General features: G+C 40.8%; 1 protein-coding gene across 1 annotated transcript; it reads left to right on the top strand.

Moving 5' to 3' along the window:
- The first annotated feature begins 259 nt into the window (after window positions 1–259).
- On the top strand, window positions 260–18,718 carry RAB1A (RAB1A, member RAS oncogene family). The gene is made up of 6 exons (XM_044454189.1): window positions 260–536; window positions 9,534–9,606; window positions 12,687–12,782; window positions 14,684–14,779; window positions 16,443–16,574; window positions 16,750–18,718. Exons 1-6 carry the CDS (start codon window positions 514–516, stop codon window positions 16,945–16,947), a joined length of 618 nt encoding a protein of 205 aa, XP_044310124.1. The 5' UTR covers window positions 260–513; the 3' UTR covers window positions 16,948–18,718.
- Window positions 18,719–19,214: the final 496 nt, after the last annotated feature.

Genomic DNA, 19,214 nt, shown 5'->3' with positions numbered 1-19,214 from the left:
CGGCTGAATCTTTCAGCCAATCCGTTACGTTAATATCAAAATTGAGGCAACCGGGAAACAGCAAAGGAAAGACTTTGTTTGCGCACGCGTGAATCATGCGGCGGAAGTTGCCGGGAAACCGAGTTTTTTTGGCCCATTCAGCTGCGCGTCGGCCCAAGGCTACCAGCACCTAGAACTCGATTTCCCAGCATTCCCTGCGAGGGCTCTCACCATCTACCTCCCATCATGTAAGCCCCAGCCCTCCGCTAGAGGCTTCTCTGTTTCCTGGTTCGGGGGCTGGCAGCCATTTTGGGTTCTAGGTACCAGAGCGGAGGCTGCCGTCACCACCGCTGTCTGTGAGGGAAGCTATTGAGCCCTGTGGAAAGGGAGACGTTGACACTGCCGGTGCCGTCTCCTCCTACTGTTTGCTTGAAAAGGAAACCAGACACCCAAGGAGCTGCCGCCGGTGGGTCTGACCGCCGCCTGCTCCGCGGAGCGAGCTCGTTCTCTGTAGGCCGCGGGACCCCCGCTGACATGTCCAGCATGAATCCCGAATAGTGAGTAGTGGGGCTGGGAAGGGCAACGTGGCGTTTGTCGTCTGTGCGTGGGCGGAGGGAACAGATGGGGGAATGGGAGGGGGACAAGGACGTGAGCAGTGCTGGAGTAGTGAGAGGTGAAAACAGGTAAGCGAAGTGATATTGGCATATTGGGTGAGGGGCTTGGGCCAAGGGATTGCTCTCCCTGGCCTCCCAGCTGTAGAAAAAAGTAGGGACTCTGACGGGGGTCTTGGGGAAAGCAACTGTGGCTAGATAGGCGTAGACCACAAGCCTTAGCTGCTGATTGCTTTTAATGGGAGAGTGTGGGGGAGAACGAAAGGTGCTTGCTGCAAGGGCAGAGTTGAAACTAAAATGTCACGAGACGTCTCTGAATACTATTTCGGAAAGAACCGTGAGCGATGTGTTGGGGTTGGAAGAAGGCGATTACAAGGCTTGGTGAGGGATGGAGAGCTTATATAGGAGGCACGAACCAGAAATCATTGAATGCAGGGTCCTACAGGTGGTGTTTTGTAGCTCACTATTTTTGCAAACGGCGTCTGCTGTGGATATGTGTTCCTTTTAAATGGTAGAGTTCTGCCTGAACCTGTTCCCTACCCACTTCTGAGAGATTGAGAAAGAGTTTTATTTATTTATTTTTTATTTCTGGGAATATGTATGCAAGAGATAAGTGTATAAGTGGATGTATGTAAGTATAACTTGGATTTATGAACTAAGAAAGTTGCTTGAGTATTTTTAAGTAAACTTTATAGTGGGGAGGTTTTTAATTCCTTTTTAATTTTCACAATGCTCCTTTGAGATAGGTTAGGCTGTAAGATGGTGAATAATCACCCATCATCCAATAAATGTACTAAAATACAATTTGAATGCAGATCTCCTTGACCTAAGCCCAACACTCCAGACTTTACACCGTGCTGGTCCTCAGTTATAACTTTCTTTTTACTTTAACCTTTTCTCACATACTTCCTTTCTGTTGTCCATAGTATATGCACATACTCATCGCACAACTATGGGATCCCTGAACAGTTTTACCCATTAACATTTGTTTAGTTCTCTTTATATTTCATAGCACTCTCTTTCCCTTCTCTTGAGTATTACCTGTTTGCCACAGATCTGCACTCTCATCTCTTCGTTAGCTACTAATAGGTGTCTCAACAGCTACATTTCTTGGTGTTTGTAAACCCTCCCCTCCCCTACATAATTCTTAGCTGCCAGCCATCTTTTATCAACTTTTTTCTCTCTCAGCATCTGTTCTTGGCTCATTGCTGTTCTCCACCCGCTTTATCTCTAGTCTGTCTTTTTTCGTTTCTTCTTTCATTCTTTCATTCTAGTTTGGCTGCAAAGTGTGCAAGGCTTTCCTTATTGGAGGAGTTCATACTAGTAAAGGAATCTGAGATGCCTGGCTGACTGAAAATAGTTGGAAAAACTGGTGTCACCTTCACCATGAATTTGGAAAGAGGAGAGACAGTGCAAAATGGTGATGTAGACTACCAGTTTTGGTGGATCTGTAGGTCATCAGGTGTTTAGGCCCTCATTACAAGGAAGAAGCTGTACAAGAGAGGTCAATATTATGTCCACAGTGTGGTCAGAGGAGTCACACTGCGTGGCCATCTACTGAATTAATGACTGAGGCAAAACTTGGAAGTAGTGATCTTGTGCTTGAAAGCTGGTGGTGTTAGCCATTTTTCCTACTCTGCTTCAATCTATATGGGAGGCGATTGTCTTCAAACTGTGTTGAGAAATTTAAAGTGAAGGGAAAATGAAGGAAGCCTGCAGTATTCTCCTGTAAGAATTTGAGTTACAAACAGCAGTTGCTGCAGATAGGGAGTGAGATTTTATGACACGTCATGAAAAGTTAATGATATTTTGTGCTTTACACTGAGAAGCAATTGATTGTTTATCAGGCCTTATTGTGCTATTGACTATTTAATGTGGATGTCCACTCTTGATTATGCTGAGGGTCATGTGTTTACCACATGATTCTTACAAAATGCTTTCTGAGCTTACGTTGATTTTGCAATGTTGCTGCATTGCAGAGAAACACTTCCAAGAAGTGTAAAATGAAACTGTAGAGGCAATAGGCAAGAATGAAGAACGTTGATCTTTAACTATTAAGGGGGGTTTTCATTGATAACTCCTTTGCCTCTTGCACTTTGGATCCTTTCACTTAAGAGTAGTGCTATCTAGTATGGAGGATTTTGTTCAGCTGTCTCCTGGCAACAGTAATGGCAGTGAAGCTCTGGGACAATACATCTAATTTTATCATGTGTATACTTTTGCATGGGGTAAGCACTAACACTTCTTAACAGTAAGTTTATATGTGTTTCTACTAGTAATGAAATTGTTAGATCTTATATTCATGTTCTGTATTGACATCATATTTTTTGTGAAAACTGTAGCTTGTTTTTGATATGCAGGGGGAAATTGTGGGAGTAACTTTCTGGATATTCCAAAATAAAATATTGAGCAGAATGAAACTGTACTTTTGAGAAGACTTCCTTACTAGTGCTTTCTTATTAGTGATACATAATATAGGAGTAGATATTTTGACATAAATGTTTGGTCTTTTAACTAGAAGCGGAAACCAAGAGTTTTTCCTGAAATTACATAGATTTAGTGTGACATTGACATATCTGAGGACACAATGCAAATTATACCTTATAATTTTGACTAACTGTGGAACCTCAAATTTATTTAAGGAATTCAAGGTAGTTTAGATAATCCTCCTCCTCCGTGTGTTATCCTTACAACAACTCAGTGAGGTAGGTTAATTTGAGACTTCATGACCAGCCCAAAATCACCCAGTGAGTTTCATGGCCAGCTGAGTACTAAACTCAGATCTCCCAAGTCTCAGTTTAACACTTTAACCTCTACACTGCACTGGCTGTAATATAAACTTGGATGATAAAATGGTATCAAGATCTAGTTTGTCAGGATTTTGTGGTAGTACAGGGGTAGGTAACTTGTAGTGTCCCAGATGATTTGGCCTGCAACTCCTATAATCCCTCACCATTGGCTGAAGAAGTTGTAGTCCAGAACAGCAGGAGAGCCACTAGTTAACACCCCCCCCAAAAGAACTATGGGATTCATTTCTCCAAGGTGTAGTGATTGCCACATAGTTAGATGGATTTAAAAGGATAAATTCATGAAGAGAATAAGGCACTCAATGTCTGTTAGTTCTGATGGCTATATGCTGCCTCCAGCATCAGAGGCAGTATGCCTGGGTGCACCAGTTGCTGGAAAAATCGGCAGTGGAGTGCATTTGCACTCATAGGCTGCTTATGGGGTCACACAAACAGGCTACTGGTTGGCCAGTATGTGAACAGAATGCTAGAGTAGATTTATCCTTGGTATGATCTAGCATGGTGGTTCTTATGTACTGCAGTATGCAGAAATAATTTGGGAAAATGATAGTGTGATGATATAAAAAAAGATATGAGGGCAATAGACAGAACTTTCTAAAACACTTGATTCTGGGTCTGTGATGCTGAATATTTGTTGTCATGGTTCTGATGTTGAACAAAACGCTAGAGGTAGTAGGAATTTCTCCATTCCAGGAGTGGATTATTTGGATTTGTTCCAGTATAGTTTCTGGCCTGCTTTTGAGATCAAAACTTTCTTGGTCACCCTAGTGCAAGAACAGACAATGTTTTGGGGGCAGCAGGCACATGAGCCCCATTCTTTCAAGGGGCCATGAGCACATTTTAATGGGGAGGCGGTTCTTGAGTTCCTTCTTTTCTTGCCCCTCCTCCTCACAGGAGCTTTCTTTCTCCTGTTGCTTCTATTTTCTCCCCAGTCTCACTGCTTCTGGAATTGCTAACTCCCTTCTAACACAATTTCACAAACCTCCCACTCACTCCACCACCGCTTCTGCCTCCTGTTGCACTCATTTCAGCATTATAGAAGCAGGAAATCAGATAGGGCAATAAGTCTCTCAAATTGCCAAGTTTCCACTTCCTAGTTGTTGAGCATGGTGAGAGGCAGAAATGATAGTGGGAACGATCAGGGGAGCAGTGGGATCTGCTTGTGAATGCTTGATGCTGGGTAATGGACAATGGGAGTGAAACCCTGACAGCTTGTGATACTATCAAACATAGTGGTGAGTTGTGTCACAATGCCCATGGTTCTTTCTGAATGAAAGGACCAAAAAGGTGGTGCTGTGAGACAACTATTTTGCCATGCAACCCCTGACTTTTATTTACTTCAAACATTTTTATACCATTCCTATTAGACTAATGGCTCGCTGAATGGGTTACAGAGGCAGTTTACTCTTTTAGATTGCCTCAAGGTTCTATCTTGTCCTGCATACTTTTTTTTAAAATGTCTGTAATTGTCATCATCATTTCTATACTGCTGATAGCTGAAGCTCTCCAGGTGGTTTACAACATGTCTGCATTGGAGATATCAACCAGAGCTTTTAGTTAATGCCTCTTCTCATGCTGTGGAGGCTATGGAAACCCAAAAAGTGTCTCAAGACACTTTTGGGATAGATGAGGTTAAATGAGCTGCAATATAAACTTGTTAAGATGTAAAAAATGTAGGTGGGAAATCTTGGAGGGAGGGAGTTGTGCATACATTTCTGGATAGAATTGTCTTCTCTCTGAAAGACCAGTGGCAGTATCCTGCAGAGTCACTTGCATGTGCAATTAATGTAACATAAGTGTAAGCAACCTCTAGTGGAATGCTGATAGCATAAACTTGCACAATGTGTTTTCCAAGCAAATTAGTTGCACCACTTATATTGTTGGTATTATGTTTGAAGTGGTTTATGGTAGCGCCATCCCTTTGGATATTTGTTATCTCTCCTGGATGTGGTCTTGTAGATGGAAGCTTAATTTACACTGATCCTTCAAGCCCCTTTTATCAGCTTCACTGATTTGCTAACTGTAACCATATATGGAGAAAGTGGACCTTGCCATAGTTATTCATGTCCTGGTTACATTCAGGCTAAACTACTTTGTGTGGGGCTGCCTTTTAAAAATGTTTTGGAAGCTTCAGCAGTTACAAAACAGTCATTTATGTTCATTGCCATTTTGCTTTCCAGCCAATTTAAAATGCTGTAGATTACCTTGAAGGACCAAAACAATTGGAGGTCAGATTACTTGATGGACTATCTGCACCTTTATGAACCTTCTCAGACATTAGTATCCACAGAGGGCTTGTTCATAGGCCTGCCATCAAGGCTAATAATAAACAGGGCCTTTTCAGTGGTAGCCCCATATCTTGTTCCCAAGGTTCTTCCAAAACTGGTTTTAAATGGACATTGCATACCTTTCTATTTTAATCTCTTTGTTAAAATTGATTTTTGACTGCACTGGTTGGACTGTCAGTCAGGTGTGTGATACTGCTGTTCCAAAGCAGAATCTTATGTTTTCTGTGTTATAAATAACACAGTTTTTATAAACAGTTTAAAATAAACAAACAGTTTTTATTGTGCACTTTCTTGGGAGGACTTTTCTCCCAAGGCAGCATGAATACCCTTAAGATAAATAAATGCTGATGGCAATAAATGGTCAAAGGCAGAAACCTCTCAGAGTTCAGGATTTTCAAATCATGTCAATTGGGAGAATTGTAAGCAGGTACTTAATGCTTCAGTTATTAATGGGATGTAAAAGTACTTTGGGCTGAAGTTGTATATTTGCAGGAGTATTTCATTGCTTTTGTTATGGAATGTTAGAGTGGTGCTAAAACTAGTGGTTAGAACAATTTTGGAAATGAATTTGTTTGCTTTAGAGGGGAAGGTATGTATATATCTTTTAGCAATGGATGTGTAAAAGTACTGGTAAGAAAGGCTGTTGATGGAATAAAATGCTGTTCTTTATGATACTGGATTTGGGTCAGAAACCTTAATTTGCAAAACATACATTGGATTTTTGAAATAGCAAGAAAGAGAATCAGAAATTAATATATGCCAATAAGCAGCTTCAGTTGCTGAAAATGTCTGTCTTAATCTGTTACTTTGGAGTATTCAGTCATATCCCATATATGCATATCTTTATGCATATCCGAAGGTTTATGGGAGTCAGTGATTTTTATTTTTAACACAAAAGTGAAACAAGCTTTCACCATAATCCTGAGCATGTACACTCCAAAGTAAGCCCAGTGTATCCAGACATTGCTTTCAGAAAATAATGCTTGCTCCCAGCAAAGTGTGAAGTTTTAAAATGTTTTAATAATAAATAAATAAATAAATAAATAAAACTCTCAAATCCCATCAAGATCTAACCATGTGAAGAAGTATGTCTATTAATTAAATATGCTTCAATATTGATAGAATCATATTTGCTGTATATAAACAGTGATACTTGAAAATATTTTTGAATTAAATGCTTTAAACAGAATTATAATGAAGATTTTTTGAGCAGCAATAGTGTCTGATAAAATGTTTTGAGGAATAAAATTAAAATGAAGACTTTCTTGTCGAAAGCGTGTTGCCTTAGACTGCCCCCCCCCCCACCGCCCATACATAGAGTAGCTTCACTAAGTTGATTGTCTTGTGGGTGGAAGTGTAAATAAATCTCTTTTCTTAGATTGTCTTCCTTGTTGGGGAGGGGGAGAGAATGAATGAATGTGAACTAGATCATTTTTGGTTCAGTGTTGTCTCTCTTCTTGAATGCTAATCCTAAACTAATTGAAAGTAAATCCTATCAGTTTGAATAGTTTAGTTGAAGTAATGAGTTTAGGAGTGTGTTGCATACACAAGGCTTTTCCATAATTGCTGTTCAGATTTACTTTCCTGTCCTCTAGAGAATTTATGATCACCTAAAATTAGAATTGCTGACAAGGTGTGTGTGGTTCATTGTAGCACAGTCTATGGAATGTATTAAAGCATAAGTGTTTGAAACACTTGGCATGGTTGATATTTTTTCTGCCACAAATTTCCCAAGTGTCCATTTCATAGCTACTTGTGATGTTGAGGCAACATCAAACTCTTACACAATTACTACAAAGAACTTTGCATAACAGAGTGGTGCATCCTTTGGGATGGATAAGTGCAAAGCTGGTGGGTAAGCAGCAGGATTTTGCACCCATTCCACAGTGATGCCTACAGTTCCGAAACTGGGCAAAGTCTCCCAAATAGCTCCTGATGATTCATAGTTTTTAATTGCTCTTTATTTCTTTTATTGAAACATATTGGATTACTCTATTTTCTTTATAGATTCATAAAATGATATGACAGATTCTTTCACTTGGTCAGAGTATTCCAGAGGAGCTTTCTTGAGAGCCTGTGGTTATGAATGAGATAAAATGCACTATCTAGCATTTTGGAGTCTTAGGAAATTGAAACAGTGGGATTGCATACAACTTAAAATGGACTGTATTGTATTGCACTGCACTGTAGTGAATATGAAATAGGTGTGGGAGAAAGATGTAATACTGTGCATAACCCAAGTTTACCAAATGATGGTACCAGGCTTTTATTTTCTGTAAAATATTTTTTACAAAGAGAAACATGAGAAATGATACACTAATAGAATCCTTACCAAGGATAACAAAAATACAATATAATATTGTTTGTTAAAATTACCCGATACATAGAAGATTGTGTATAGTAATTAACTTTGATTCTAGATGAACCTCCCAGTGGGAGCATTCCAAAGATAAAAAAAAATCTCACCCTTTTTTCAGTTGCCAGCTTTTTAATTCTAGACAAAGGAAAAGAATGCCTGGGGAAGATTATTTTACCAATAGCCATTTAGATATTTGGGTCTTAACCAATATAGGGTTTAACCAGCACTTTGAGTTAAGCTGTTAAGACCTGCAGGATAAGTTATGTCTGCCCAGTCCCTGCTGTCTAGGAATTTTATTCTGGTCCAAGTGACATATCCAGGCCATCTATAAAGAGAGGCCCATGTATATTGCATTACAGTACACTAATCAGGATGTTACCAGAACATGGCTAACAGTGGGCAAGTTGTGCTTATGTCAGAGAAGTTATACCTGGCACACCAGTGCTGGGAGGAAGTGTTTAGTTCAGCAGGTGCCACTGGATCAGCAAGAGACAGGACTGCTCTAACAACATCTCAAGCTGATGATTTTATCCTTTAAAGGGAGTCCAGAAAAAGTCTTAAGGCCACAACTCAAGTCAGATGAGCTGCCTACCATCAACAGTTCAATCTTATGTGAATTGAATCTGCCCCCCTTTTTGCTATTAGTCTAGTCCAGGGGTCAGCAACCTGCGGCTCTGGAGCCGCACATGGCTCTTGAACCCCTCTGCTGTGGCTCCATCGCTTGCCCGCACATCAGCACTAGCTAGTTAAGTAAATCAGCTAGTTAAGTAAATCCTACATTCCTCTGCTAAACAAGCTTCCTGCAGGCTCTCATGTTACATGAAAAGCTGCTGAAAGTATTCTCTTTGTCCCAGTATAATCTCCTTCATCTGAATGTTAAAAGCTGTGCTTAGGACCTGTCACAATTCACAGCACTTGACTGTTTATCTGCTAATCAGTCACTAAACACACCTGTATCTCCTGCACAGCCTCCAATTTACTGAGCTCCCCCGCCCCCCCTCCCTGTAGGCCAACCATGGATAAATAAAAAAAAAGTTTCTGAAGAAAACCAAACGTTTAATGATACATGGGTAGATTCATTTGCTTTTACTGCTGACAAACTTTATGGGGTTTGCTGTTTAATGCATGTAGCCCTTTAGCACGACTTTGACTCTTCAGGAAGCTGTTCTCCTATTCAAAATATATGAAAGGAGTCCTACTAGTTTCTAATGTGACTGAACATTATAGTGACTGAACAAGAGCTGCAGCTAAATCATAATGAAGATATACATAGCATTAAGGTTAAAAATGATATATGCAGTGTTATCTACATTTTAGATGTCAAAAGGGTTTTGCAGCTCCCAGTGTTTTCTTTTGTGTGGGAAACGGGTCCAAATGGCTCTTTGTGTGTTAAAGGTTGCCGACCCCTGGTCTAGTCCATTGCTGATCATTGTCACTAATTTAGCACATCCACTGTCATATAAATATAATTACATTTTTCTTTTTGCAGTGACTATTTATTCAAGCTGCTTCTGATTGGAGACTCTGGTGTTGGAAAATCTTGCCTTCTGCTTAGGTTTGCAGTAAGTTGTCATGTATTTTCAGTTTTCTTTCAGTCACCAGCCTTTGTAGAAACTGATAAACTTGTACTATGGGTTCCCTTTTTTTTTTTTTTGCTACCTATCATAATAAAAGAAAAATAACCTGTAAATCCATTTACAGTCACAAGTAAAGGAATGCTACACTTGTGGGCACACTAATAAGTCATACAGTTTTTGTCCACAAAGCTAGGTACATATTTCTTGGCATGTGCTCCTCTAGCAGACAAAACTTCTTATTTTGCTTAATATGACTATATAAGGATATGAAAACTGATGCAGTGTTGAATTCTGCTTTCTATATGCTGGCAGCTGTCATGTGGTACAGCTTCATTTGATAACCAGTTCTACAGTGAATGATGCCTATCAAAACATATTGCTATGTGATGTTTGCAGTCACCAGATGGTCACATGGAGAGCTCATCCTGTGATTGTTGTAGAATATGGAATATAATCATTCTAAACTCTTACAGCCTGGTCTCTGTTAGTTACTTTGAAAATAACTTGTGTGCAGGTGCACAGGTCTGACTTGGAATAAGCAGTGCTCAGATGTTTCTGTGCAAATGCTTGAAGGCTTTGGACCAAAATGGAAGAGCTGAAGTACCTGGTGATAAAGGAGAAACTAGATATAGTGGGCATTATGGAAACCTGATGGAGTGGAGATATCCAGTAGGATATGGTCATCTCTTAGGTATAAGCTGTGCCTGAGGAGGTGTTGCTCTCTGTGTTAAAGAAGGCATAGAGTCCAGCAGACTTGATGATATAAAGTGAAGGCTTCTCCACAGAAGCACTGTGGATGAGCATGCCTAGCTATAAAATTAACTTAGTCCTAGGAGTATGCTATTATCCTCCAGACCAGAATGCTTAGGGTGATCTTGAGATGGAGACCTCCCTCGTTTCATTTCACAATAAAGGCAGTACTGTAATAATGGGTGGTGACTTCAACTTGCCCACACATTGAATGGATAAATGTATGTTCCATTTCTGACAAAGGGGTTAAATTTCTCAGTGTCCTAAATGACTGTGCCCTGGGGCAATTGTGGAACCAACCAGAAGAGAGGCAATCCTGGATTTAGTCCTAGTCATAGTACAGGATGTAAATGTTGTTGAGCCAATAGGAAACAGTAACCATGGTGGTATCAGATTTAATATACAGTTAGGTGGAAGATTGCTAAAGAGTTCAAACCCAGTTGTGTTTGACTTGAAAAGAGGAAATTTCCCAAGAATGAGGCAACTGTTAAAGAAGCAGTTGGAAGAGGGAAATCCAGGAGTTAAATTGCATCCAAGCACTTGGAGTTTGCTCAGAAACACTATCAAAGAGGCAGAGATAATATGCATACTGCAAGTGAAGAAAGGTAGCACAAGAGTCAAAGAGGCTATGGAGAAAGCTTCCTTCAAAAAATAAGTCTTGCCCAAATTGGGGGGGTGGGCATGGGGGGAACAGAAGGGACCACAAGCTTACATGAGGGAAATTGCAAGGAGATGTTCAGAGAAGCAAGGGAACAGTTTGAGGAGTGCATCACTAACAACATCAAGGCCAACAATAAATAATTCTTTAAATATATCTAAAGAAAGAAAGCAGTTGGACCATTGAATGATAATGGAATTTAAGAAGCACTAAGGGGGATGAAGAGATTGCAGAGAAGCTGAATGAACTTTTTCATCAGTCTTCACAGCAGAGGATGTAGAACCTGAGCTCGTGTAGTCTGAGGAATTAAGGCACATAGTACTGACAAAATATAAAATTCTCTACCTTATTGACAAACTGAAAGTCAGCAAATCATCTGATCCAGATGATATCCATCCTACAGTTCTTGAAGAACTTAAACATGAAATTGCTAACATTCTTACCAAAATATTTAAGATGTCCCTAAAATCAGCCTTTGTACCAAGAGAATTGGAGAGGGGCCAGTGTAATACCAATTTTTTAAAAGGGACCCAAGGGTGGGGGTGGTTTGGGAAAATAGAGGCTAGGAAATTAGTTTAAGATCTGTTCTGAAACTAATGCTTTCTGCTTGAAAGCTTTATTAAAGGTAGAATCAATAAACTCATAGAGGGACACTTTCTCCTGGGGTGGGGTGGGGGGGGGGAGAAAATCAGCCAGTCTTGTCTCATTAACCTGTTGGAGTTCTTTGAGTCTGTCAGTAAGCATGTAGACAGGGGTGATCCAGTAGACGTTGTTTACTTGGGCTTCTGTAAGGCTTTTGACAAAGTCCTCCACAAATGGCTGCTGAGCAAAGTAAGCAGTCACAGAATAAAGGGTGAGGGTCCTTTCATGGATCACTAACTGCTAAAAGATCAGAAGACACAGGTCGGGCATAAATAGGAGTATCTCCCAGTGGAGAGAGAGAACCAGTGGAGCCCCACAGGGTTCTGTATTAAGACTGATGCTTTCAACCTATTCATAAATGATTTGCAGTTAGGAATAAGTATTGAAGTGGCCAAGTTTGCTGATGACACTAAACTTTTTAGGGTGGTTAAAACTGAAAGGGATTGTGAGGACCTCCGAAGGGATCACTCCATGCTCGTAGAATGGGCATCAAGCAGCAAATGCAGTTCAGTGTACGCAAGTGTTAAGTAATGCTTGTTGGGGCAAAAAATCCAGCATCTATGGGCAATGCATAAATGGGCCCACAGTAAGCAAGTTCCTGAACTCTGTAGCCCACAATAAGAAGGAGCTTTGTGGTTGGTTGTCTTGCTTATTCTGTCATCCACTGAACTTGGCAGTGGGCAATGCTGGGGGAGAATAAAGAGGTAGAATCCAGGGAACTATCTTTGCCATGCCTTATGGTGTTCTTTTCATTGGCAACCAGTACGCCATAACATTTTACAGTGGTGCAACTGGACATGCCACAGGAGTGGGCCTTCACATGAAAAGTCTGCATGTGTGTGTACCTAATGATAGTTCTACCCTCTTTGAAGCCCTGCCTGTGCTCATTTCATACAGGTACAGCACTACAGTGGCTTCAGCTTTTGCTGGATCCTTGCTTGCCTCAGGTTAGGCTGTTCCTTCTCATATTGATGCTGTTACATTACAGGTTCTAATGGTGACATTCTTTTCATAGGATGATACATACACAGAAAGCTATATCAGCACAATTGGTGTGGACTTTAAAATCAGAACTATAGAGTTAGATGGAAAAACAATCAAGCTTCAGATAGTAAGTATTACCTGCTTTGGTGAAACTTAGTTCTAATGTGAAACTTAAATGTATCAGTGTTATGCTCACAATTAAGTATTAGATGCGGGAACCATATGAGTGACCTAAGTGCTTTGCTTCTGTTAATCAGGTAGATGTCCAGAATGGTGATATTTTATTACTATTTAATCAAAATACAGTCTGGTCACATGTTTGCCAAAAATTAGCTTCCTTTGGAATATAACAAAAGCATTAGATTTCAGGCTAGAAACCTAGAATTCATTCTGGCCATGGAATTTGATGCAGTGACAAGCAAAGCAATGTTCTTTTCTCTAAGGTGAATTGGATAGAAGAAATTAATAGGAAATCTCTTATTTATTTTTGTTTATTATTTAATCATTTATTTTCTAAGGAAGAGTTTTTATTTCTGTTGCCTTGGATGTCTGCTGATGCAAACTGTATTCTTTACCAAGCAAGGCAAATCTTTATATTGAACACTTGGCAGATTACCAGTTTGAGAAATCTGATACATCTTAATCTACTAAATGCAGGGATGCAGTAGCAATGGTACAGTCAGGAGGCCCTGATAATACCAGGCCCAGTAAGAAACCAAATATAGGCTTAGCACTCCTGAAGTATAATGAAAAGCAGCAAACTAAGGAAAAAATCTGATGAGAGATTAATTTGATAAATCTGCATTATCCCTGGAACAGGGGTATAGTTATACCACTTGTCTAGGGTGCTACAATATTTCACAATGCTATATGCTAATTAGTTTCTATGGGATCTAATACACTTACAATAGACCATTGAAAGATAGTGTTGGTTGTATCAGCTAGGTTCTGTATCAGTTGTATTTGCATTATCTTGCAAGTTGTCCTCACACTCCTGACTGAAACTCATTTTGCTTGTTTTTTGTTCATTCCCTGTCTGCAATGCTTGGCTAGACAGGCATTGTGAGGCTAGTCAGCTAGTCGAAACATCCATTTCTGTCTCCCAGCATACCTTATTAGAGCCATTATTGAAAACTTCCTGAACCCTACAGCCCTCTTAGCATCATTAAATGTGAATTAAGCTTCCTTAGTAGGACTTGATGCTTTCTGCATCTAAAATGAATTTCTGCATCTAAGATGAATTTCTGCATCTAAAATTGGTATATTTTTAGTGATGTGTTTTGCAGCATGGCTAAGGACTAGACTGCTAGATTTATGTGGAACAGCAGTAGTGCTGCAGCATCTTATTTGATAGCTGAAAAGGAAGTTTTAGGATGTTGAAGCCATGGCTCTCCTTGGATGTTAGAAGTGAAAACTACAGGAAGTGTGATCAACTAACTCTTCAATCAAATTCTGCATGGCAAAGGCTGGAGGGCTTTATGGTGTTTCTGGGTAGAAGCTAATATCCCATAGGCTGAGTCACTCTGAAAGCTTCATCAGTTGGGTAGTGTGTGAGTGTGCGCGCATCACAAATAAAACAGACCTGGCTTAGGGAGGCCTGCCTGCTCCACAAGCAGTATGTACTGTAATGCCCAGTACAGGCCTGTCTCATACTTTAGACTTACGGCAGATTCTTGCATATCACTCGTAACGGGCTTGGGTCAAGCACTGTCTCTTTTGGAAAAGAAAGCTTCCTTCCATTGGTAGAGGGATCCAGCAGTCTCAGCACTTGGATGACTATGGCTTTTTGCTTGCTTCCTGATTATTCTTAAAAGGTGACAATCCTGAAACTTACTTTGAATCTTCTGCCTTATTATATGTCATTTTTTCACAATTGACTTCCATAAAGTATGGATTCTGCTTTGTAATTTAAGGTATTTCATGGAATATATTAATATTGTAATATTACAGAATTCTTTAACTTACCCAAAATGGAATGAGCTGCATCTCTGAATAGATGCAATCTTTTTTCTTCTTGCTTTTTTGTAGTGGGATACAGCAGGGCAAGAGAGATTTCGAACGATCACTTCTAGTTATTACAGAGGAGCTCATGGCATCATAGTTGTGTATGATGTTACAGATCAGGTCAGTATTTGTTTGCTTGGCATTTCAGGAAAGTGTATCTAAAAGCTTACTTAAGACTTGTGAGCATAGAGTTGTGAGCATACAGTAGGGACATGTAAAAATGTAAATACAAATCCTGCTTAAATGCATCTGCAATCAGCCATTTTTTAAACTGGTTAGTTGTCATGCACAAACAGGTGAACTGTCCCCAGAGTATCTGACTCTTCATCTTTTAGTCCACAGCCACAATTGTCTTTTCTTTAGATTGTGGAAATGACCACTGGATTGTTTAGGGCTAAACCACCTAGTGATTAATGCAACAAAAGCAGTGTTAACTGCGGGATCATTTAGCCTCAAACAACACAGTGATCCAAATTTGCATGTCATGCTTCACAATCTATGAAGGAATTGACTGGTTTGTGCCATTTGATCATCAGTAAGCTGTTTATCTATCATCTTTAGGCTTGCTTGCCAGCTTGCCTGCCAAGCACTTACCGTATTTTTCGCCTTATAAGACACACTTTTCCCCCCTCAAAAGTAAGGGAAAATGTCTGTGCGTCTTATAGAGCAAATGTGTGTGTGCCCAACGCCCGAGACGCTGCCGGCCCGCCTGTACCACGTGGCCCCACTTGGCCAGCACGCGCTCGGCACGCGCTGCTCCACCCCCACCCCCGGCGCAGGTGAGAGCTGTGCCGCTCAGGGGGAGCGGTGCGGAGGAGGAGGAGCCGCGGGCTTTAACCTGCCGGCCGCATGGAGACACGGACTGCTCACCCCCACCGCCCGGGAAGACCTGCCGCAGAGGAGGAGGAGGAGCCGCGGGCTTTAACCTGCCGGCCGCATGGAGACACGGACTGCTCACCCCCACCGCCCGGGAAGACCTGCCGCGGAGGAGGAGGAGCCATGGGCTTTAACCTGCCGGCCGCACGGAGAGGGACTACTCACCCCCACCGCCCAGGAAGACCTGCCGCCAGTGCGCCGCCTGGAAGACCACTGCCAGCACGCTGCCGGCCCAGCTGCATCACGTGGCACCACCTGGCCTGCATGTGCTTGGCATGCCCTGCTCCACCCCCTCACCCCCCGGCACAGGTGAGAGCTGTGCCGCTCAGGGAGAGTTGTGGAGGAGGAGGAGGAGCTGCGGGCTTTAACCCGCCGGCCACACAGAGAGGCGGACTGCTCACCCCCACCTCCCAGGAAGACCTGCTGCCGCCATGCCGCCTGGAAGACCACCGCTGACATGCTGCCGGCCCGGCTGCACCACACCTGGCCGGCACGTGCTCGGCGCGCCCTGCTCCGCCCCCCTTCTCTGGCGCAGGTGAGAGCTGTTAATCACAGGGCGGTGTGTGTTTTCAAATGGCAACCCGTCTTTTAATGAAGCCCATGGGGAAGTGATGAGGAATGTGCCTGTGATTATCAGGAAGCTTTCCATGGATCCCTCCTCTAAAAACTAGGTGCGTCTTATAGAGCGAAAAATATGGTAAATTGTTGGCAACATTATTCCAGAACTGTAAGAGTAATATAGAGAATGTCTTTAAAGCAGCCATGTAACCTCCAAGTTAAAGATAATGCTTTTGTTGGGCATTAAGCTCATCTGTAATTTTACAAGATCCCTTGAAAATCCTTCTTAGATGGTAATACCACTGTCCACTAAAGGCAAGAGTTAACAAGTTCTTCTTGTATATTCCAGGAATCTTTCAATAATGTAAAACAGTGGCTTCAAGAAATCGACCGTTATGCCAGTGAAAATGTAAACAAGTTGTTGGTAGGGAACAAGTGTGACCTGACCACAAAGAAAGTCGTAGACTATACAACAGCAAAGGTATGTCAATAAAAAAAGAAACTGACGACTTTGGGTGTGAACACAGCAGTACAGCAGGAATGGTTAATTCAAGATCTGTTAAGTGTACTTAATTGAAGGGATGATGGTAACTGCTTATGTACGGTGGCCAAACGAGGAGCTACTTGGCTAACACAGTGATGTATTTTCCCTACAGGAATTTGCAGATTCCCTTGGGATTCCATTTTTGGAAACCAGTGCAAAGAATGCAACTAACGTAGAACAGTCTTTCATGACCATGGCTGCTGAGATCAAAAAACGAATGGGTCCTGGAGCTACAGCAGGTGGTGCAGAGAAGTCCAACGTTAAAATTCAGAGCACTCCAGTCAAGCCGTCTAGTGGAGGTTGCTGCTAAAACTTTCCTCCCCTCTCAACAATGAAATCAGAACCCAGCTGAAAGAATTGCCTGAATTGTACTGTATGTAGCTGCACTACAACAGATTCTTATCGTCTCCACAAAGGTCAGAAATTGTAAATGGTCAATACTGACTTTTTTATTTCCCCAATTCAATAAAGCTTAACTTCATTTTCAGAAATGCATTAAACCTTTTGTGTGCTGGTTTATAAATGCGTGTAATCCTTGTTGCTTTTTCTTATACCAGATTGTTTCCTGTGGTTGGCTAAACTTGGAATATTTTTTGTTCTGATCATATTGGCATGTTTAGATGTCAGATTTAGTTTTCTGAAGATGAAGTTTAGCCATTTTTTGTATCCAGCAGCACAACTGTGTCACTTTTCCATGCATAAAGTTCAGTACGATGTTCTATGTAAGATCTACTTTGCTAGTTCTTTGTAGAGATATAAATGGAAAGATTATATTCTGGCCAGGATCCAAAGAATTGCACAAATTAGTTCTGTGCACCTCCAGGTTTGGACTTTTCTCAAGCAGCACTTCCCCAAGGCAAACCTCTTGTGAAACTGAGGGTCATTTCATAAGGGCAGGGGAGTTGCCATTCAAAAAAAAGTTGCAGTCCTGTCTAGCTCTTTGGATCCCAGATGTTGATTTTTCTTCATACTCTGCATATAATTTGTTGCTGCAGAATATTGTAATTTGTTGCACAATATGTAACAAACCGAAGAAATGTTTAATAAATATTGTACTTATTGGAAGTAATATCAAACTGTATGGTGATAAGTATTGTCTTAATTCTTATGGCTAAGGGGAAAGGCTTGCATTGTGCCCCACATGAACCTTTTAATGTGCAGTAATGGCACTTTAGAACCTTTACCTAGACCATACCCTGCCAGCCCAGCAAATAACTAGCAAGTATGGCCTAACAGACTTAAGTTGTCAGGTGTTTCTGGCATGTATGCTATACTTGAAACACAACTTCTAACATTGTTTATAGAATCATAATCACTCTAAATGTACCATATTTCTCTTTCCTTCCCCCGAGTCCTACGTGTGTCTGGATCTGTTTCTAAATGATATCATTTAGAAATAACTTGTGTCTCTTGCTCTGTCATAAGAGGAAAGCAGTATTTTCCTAACATATGAATGAATTCAAACTAACAAAGTGATGTTAACTCTGATGGTATGTTATGTCTTTTCTAAATAATGTTACTTCCATTCTCTCACAATCAAATACTGTTGACTTTAATAAACTTAGTGCAATTTATTGGTTGGCTTTGTTATGCACAAAGGCACAAGGAGGCTGAAGTGGGAACTGGTCATAAGGTAAATGACCAGAGTACTAATGAAATTTTGTGCAGGGAGATGTTTTGAATAAAAATGTGCAGAAAATTGTGGCTTAACTTACTGCTATGGTGCCCGCATGTAGATTTTTTTGTATAGATGAACTAATCCATTAGTGCCTGAAATCTGGATTTTGAAGTTACTAATTGGATGAAAGAATCTCTATAAAAGAGATTAATTTGAAACTGCCATTAAGGTTTGTTTTGTAAGAAAACATCCAGGTGTGACTATAAAATAGGCCACTTAAATATGTTGAGACAAGTGTATTCACAAAACACTAAAAGGAAAATTTGATCCCTGTCATAAAACATTAGCATTTGCATCCCCAGCTGGAGTACCCTAATTCTTCATACTGTTGTCAGATGATTGAAATTATTGAAACTTTGAATTTGCTATCTTGACCCTCACAATAAAGTGTACTTCATAATAACATGTGCTTAGTGGATCAATTTATAACAGGATATACATGTATGGTATAGATCAAACTGGGTTTTGTGCAAGGAAATACCTAGGCCAGTTAAGAATTGAGCTCATGGAATGCTCTCAAAGGACTGAAGCTCTGTATTCAAGAATATCCAGAGTTAATCTATTGGTGCTAAACTCTTCCAGGGAACTGCTATGCAGCTCCTTTTCTAATATTTGGAAAACACACAGAATAGCAATGGATGACTACTTTAGGGTTCTTATTCTAATCTGCACATACTGTGCTTTAAGTAGCTGTCAAATTAAACTTGAGAAACTGAATCTTAATTCCCCTTCCTTTCTATGAATGTGTACTTGCATAGTATCTTCTGCCTGACCTATGGTATCAATTGTGGCTCTGACAGGCTTTAAAAAAAAAAAAAACCTGACCCAGCCTACAGAACCTGAAGCCTTGGAGAGAGCAGTTTTGGTTGACAAATGTTTTGATACCTATGCTCCAAAAT

This window comes from Varanus komodoensis, unplaced genomic scaffold (assembly GCF_004798865.1).
Source record: "Varanus komodoensis strain SLA01 unplaced genomic scaffold, ASM479886v1 scaffold7_3, whole genome shotgun sequence".
Lineage (NCBI taxonomy): Eukaryota > Metazoa > Chordata > Lepidosauria > Squamata > Varanidae > Varanus > Varanus komodoensis.
Note: the sequence above shows the minus strand (reverse complement) of the source record. Positions and strands in the feature narration are given on the sequence as shown.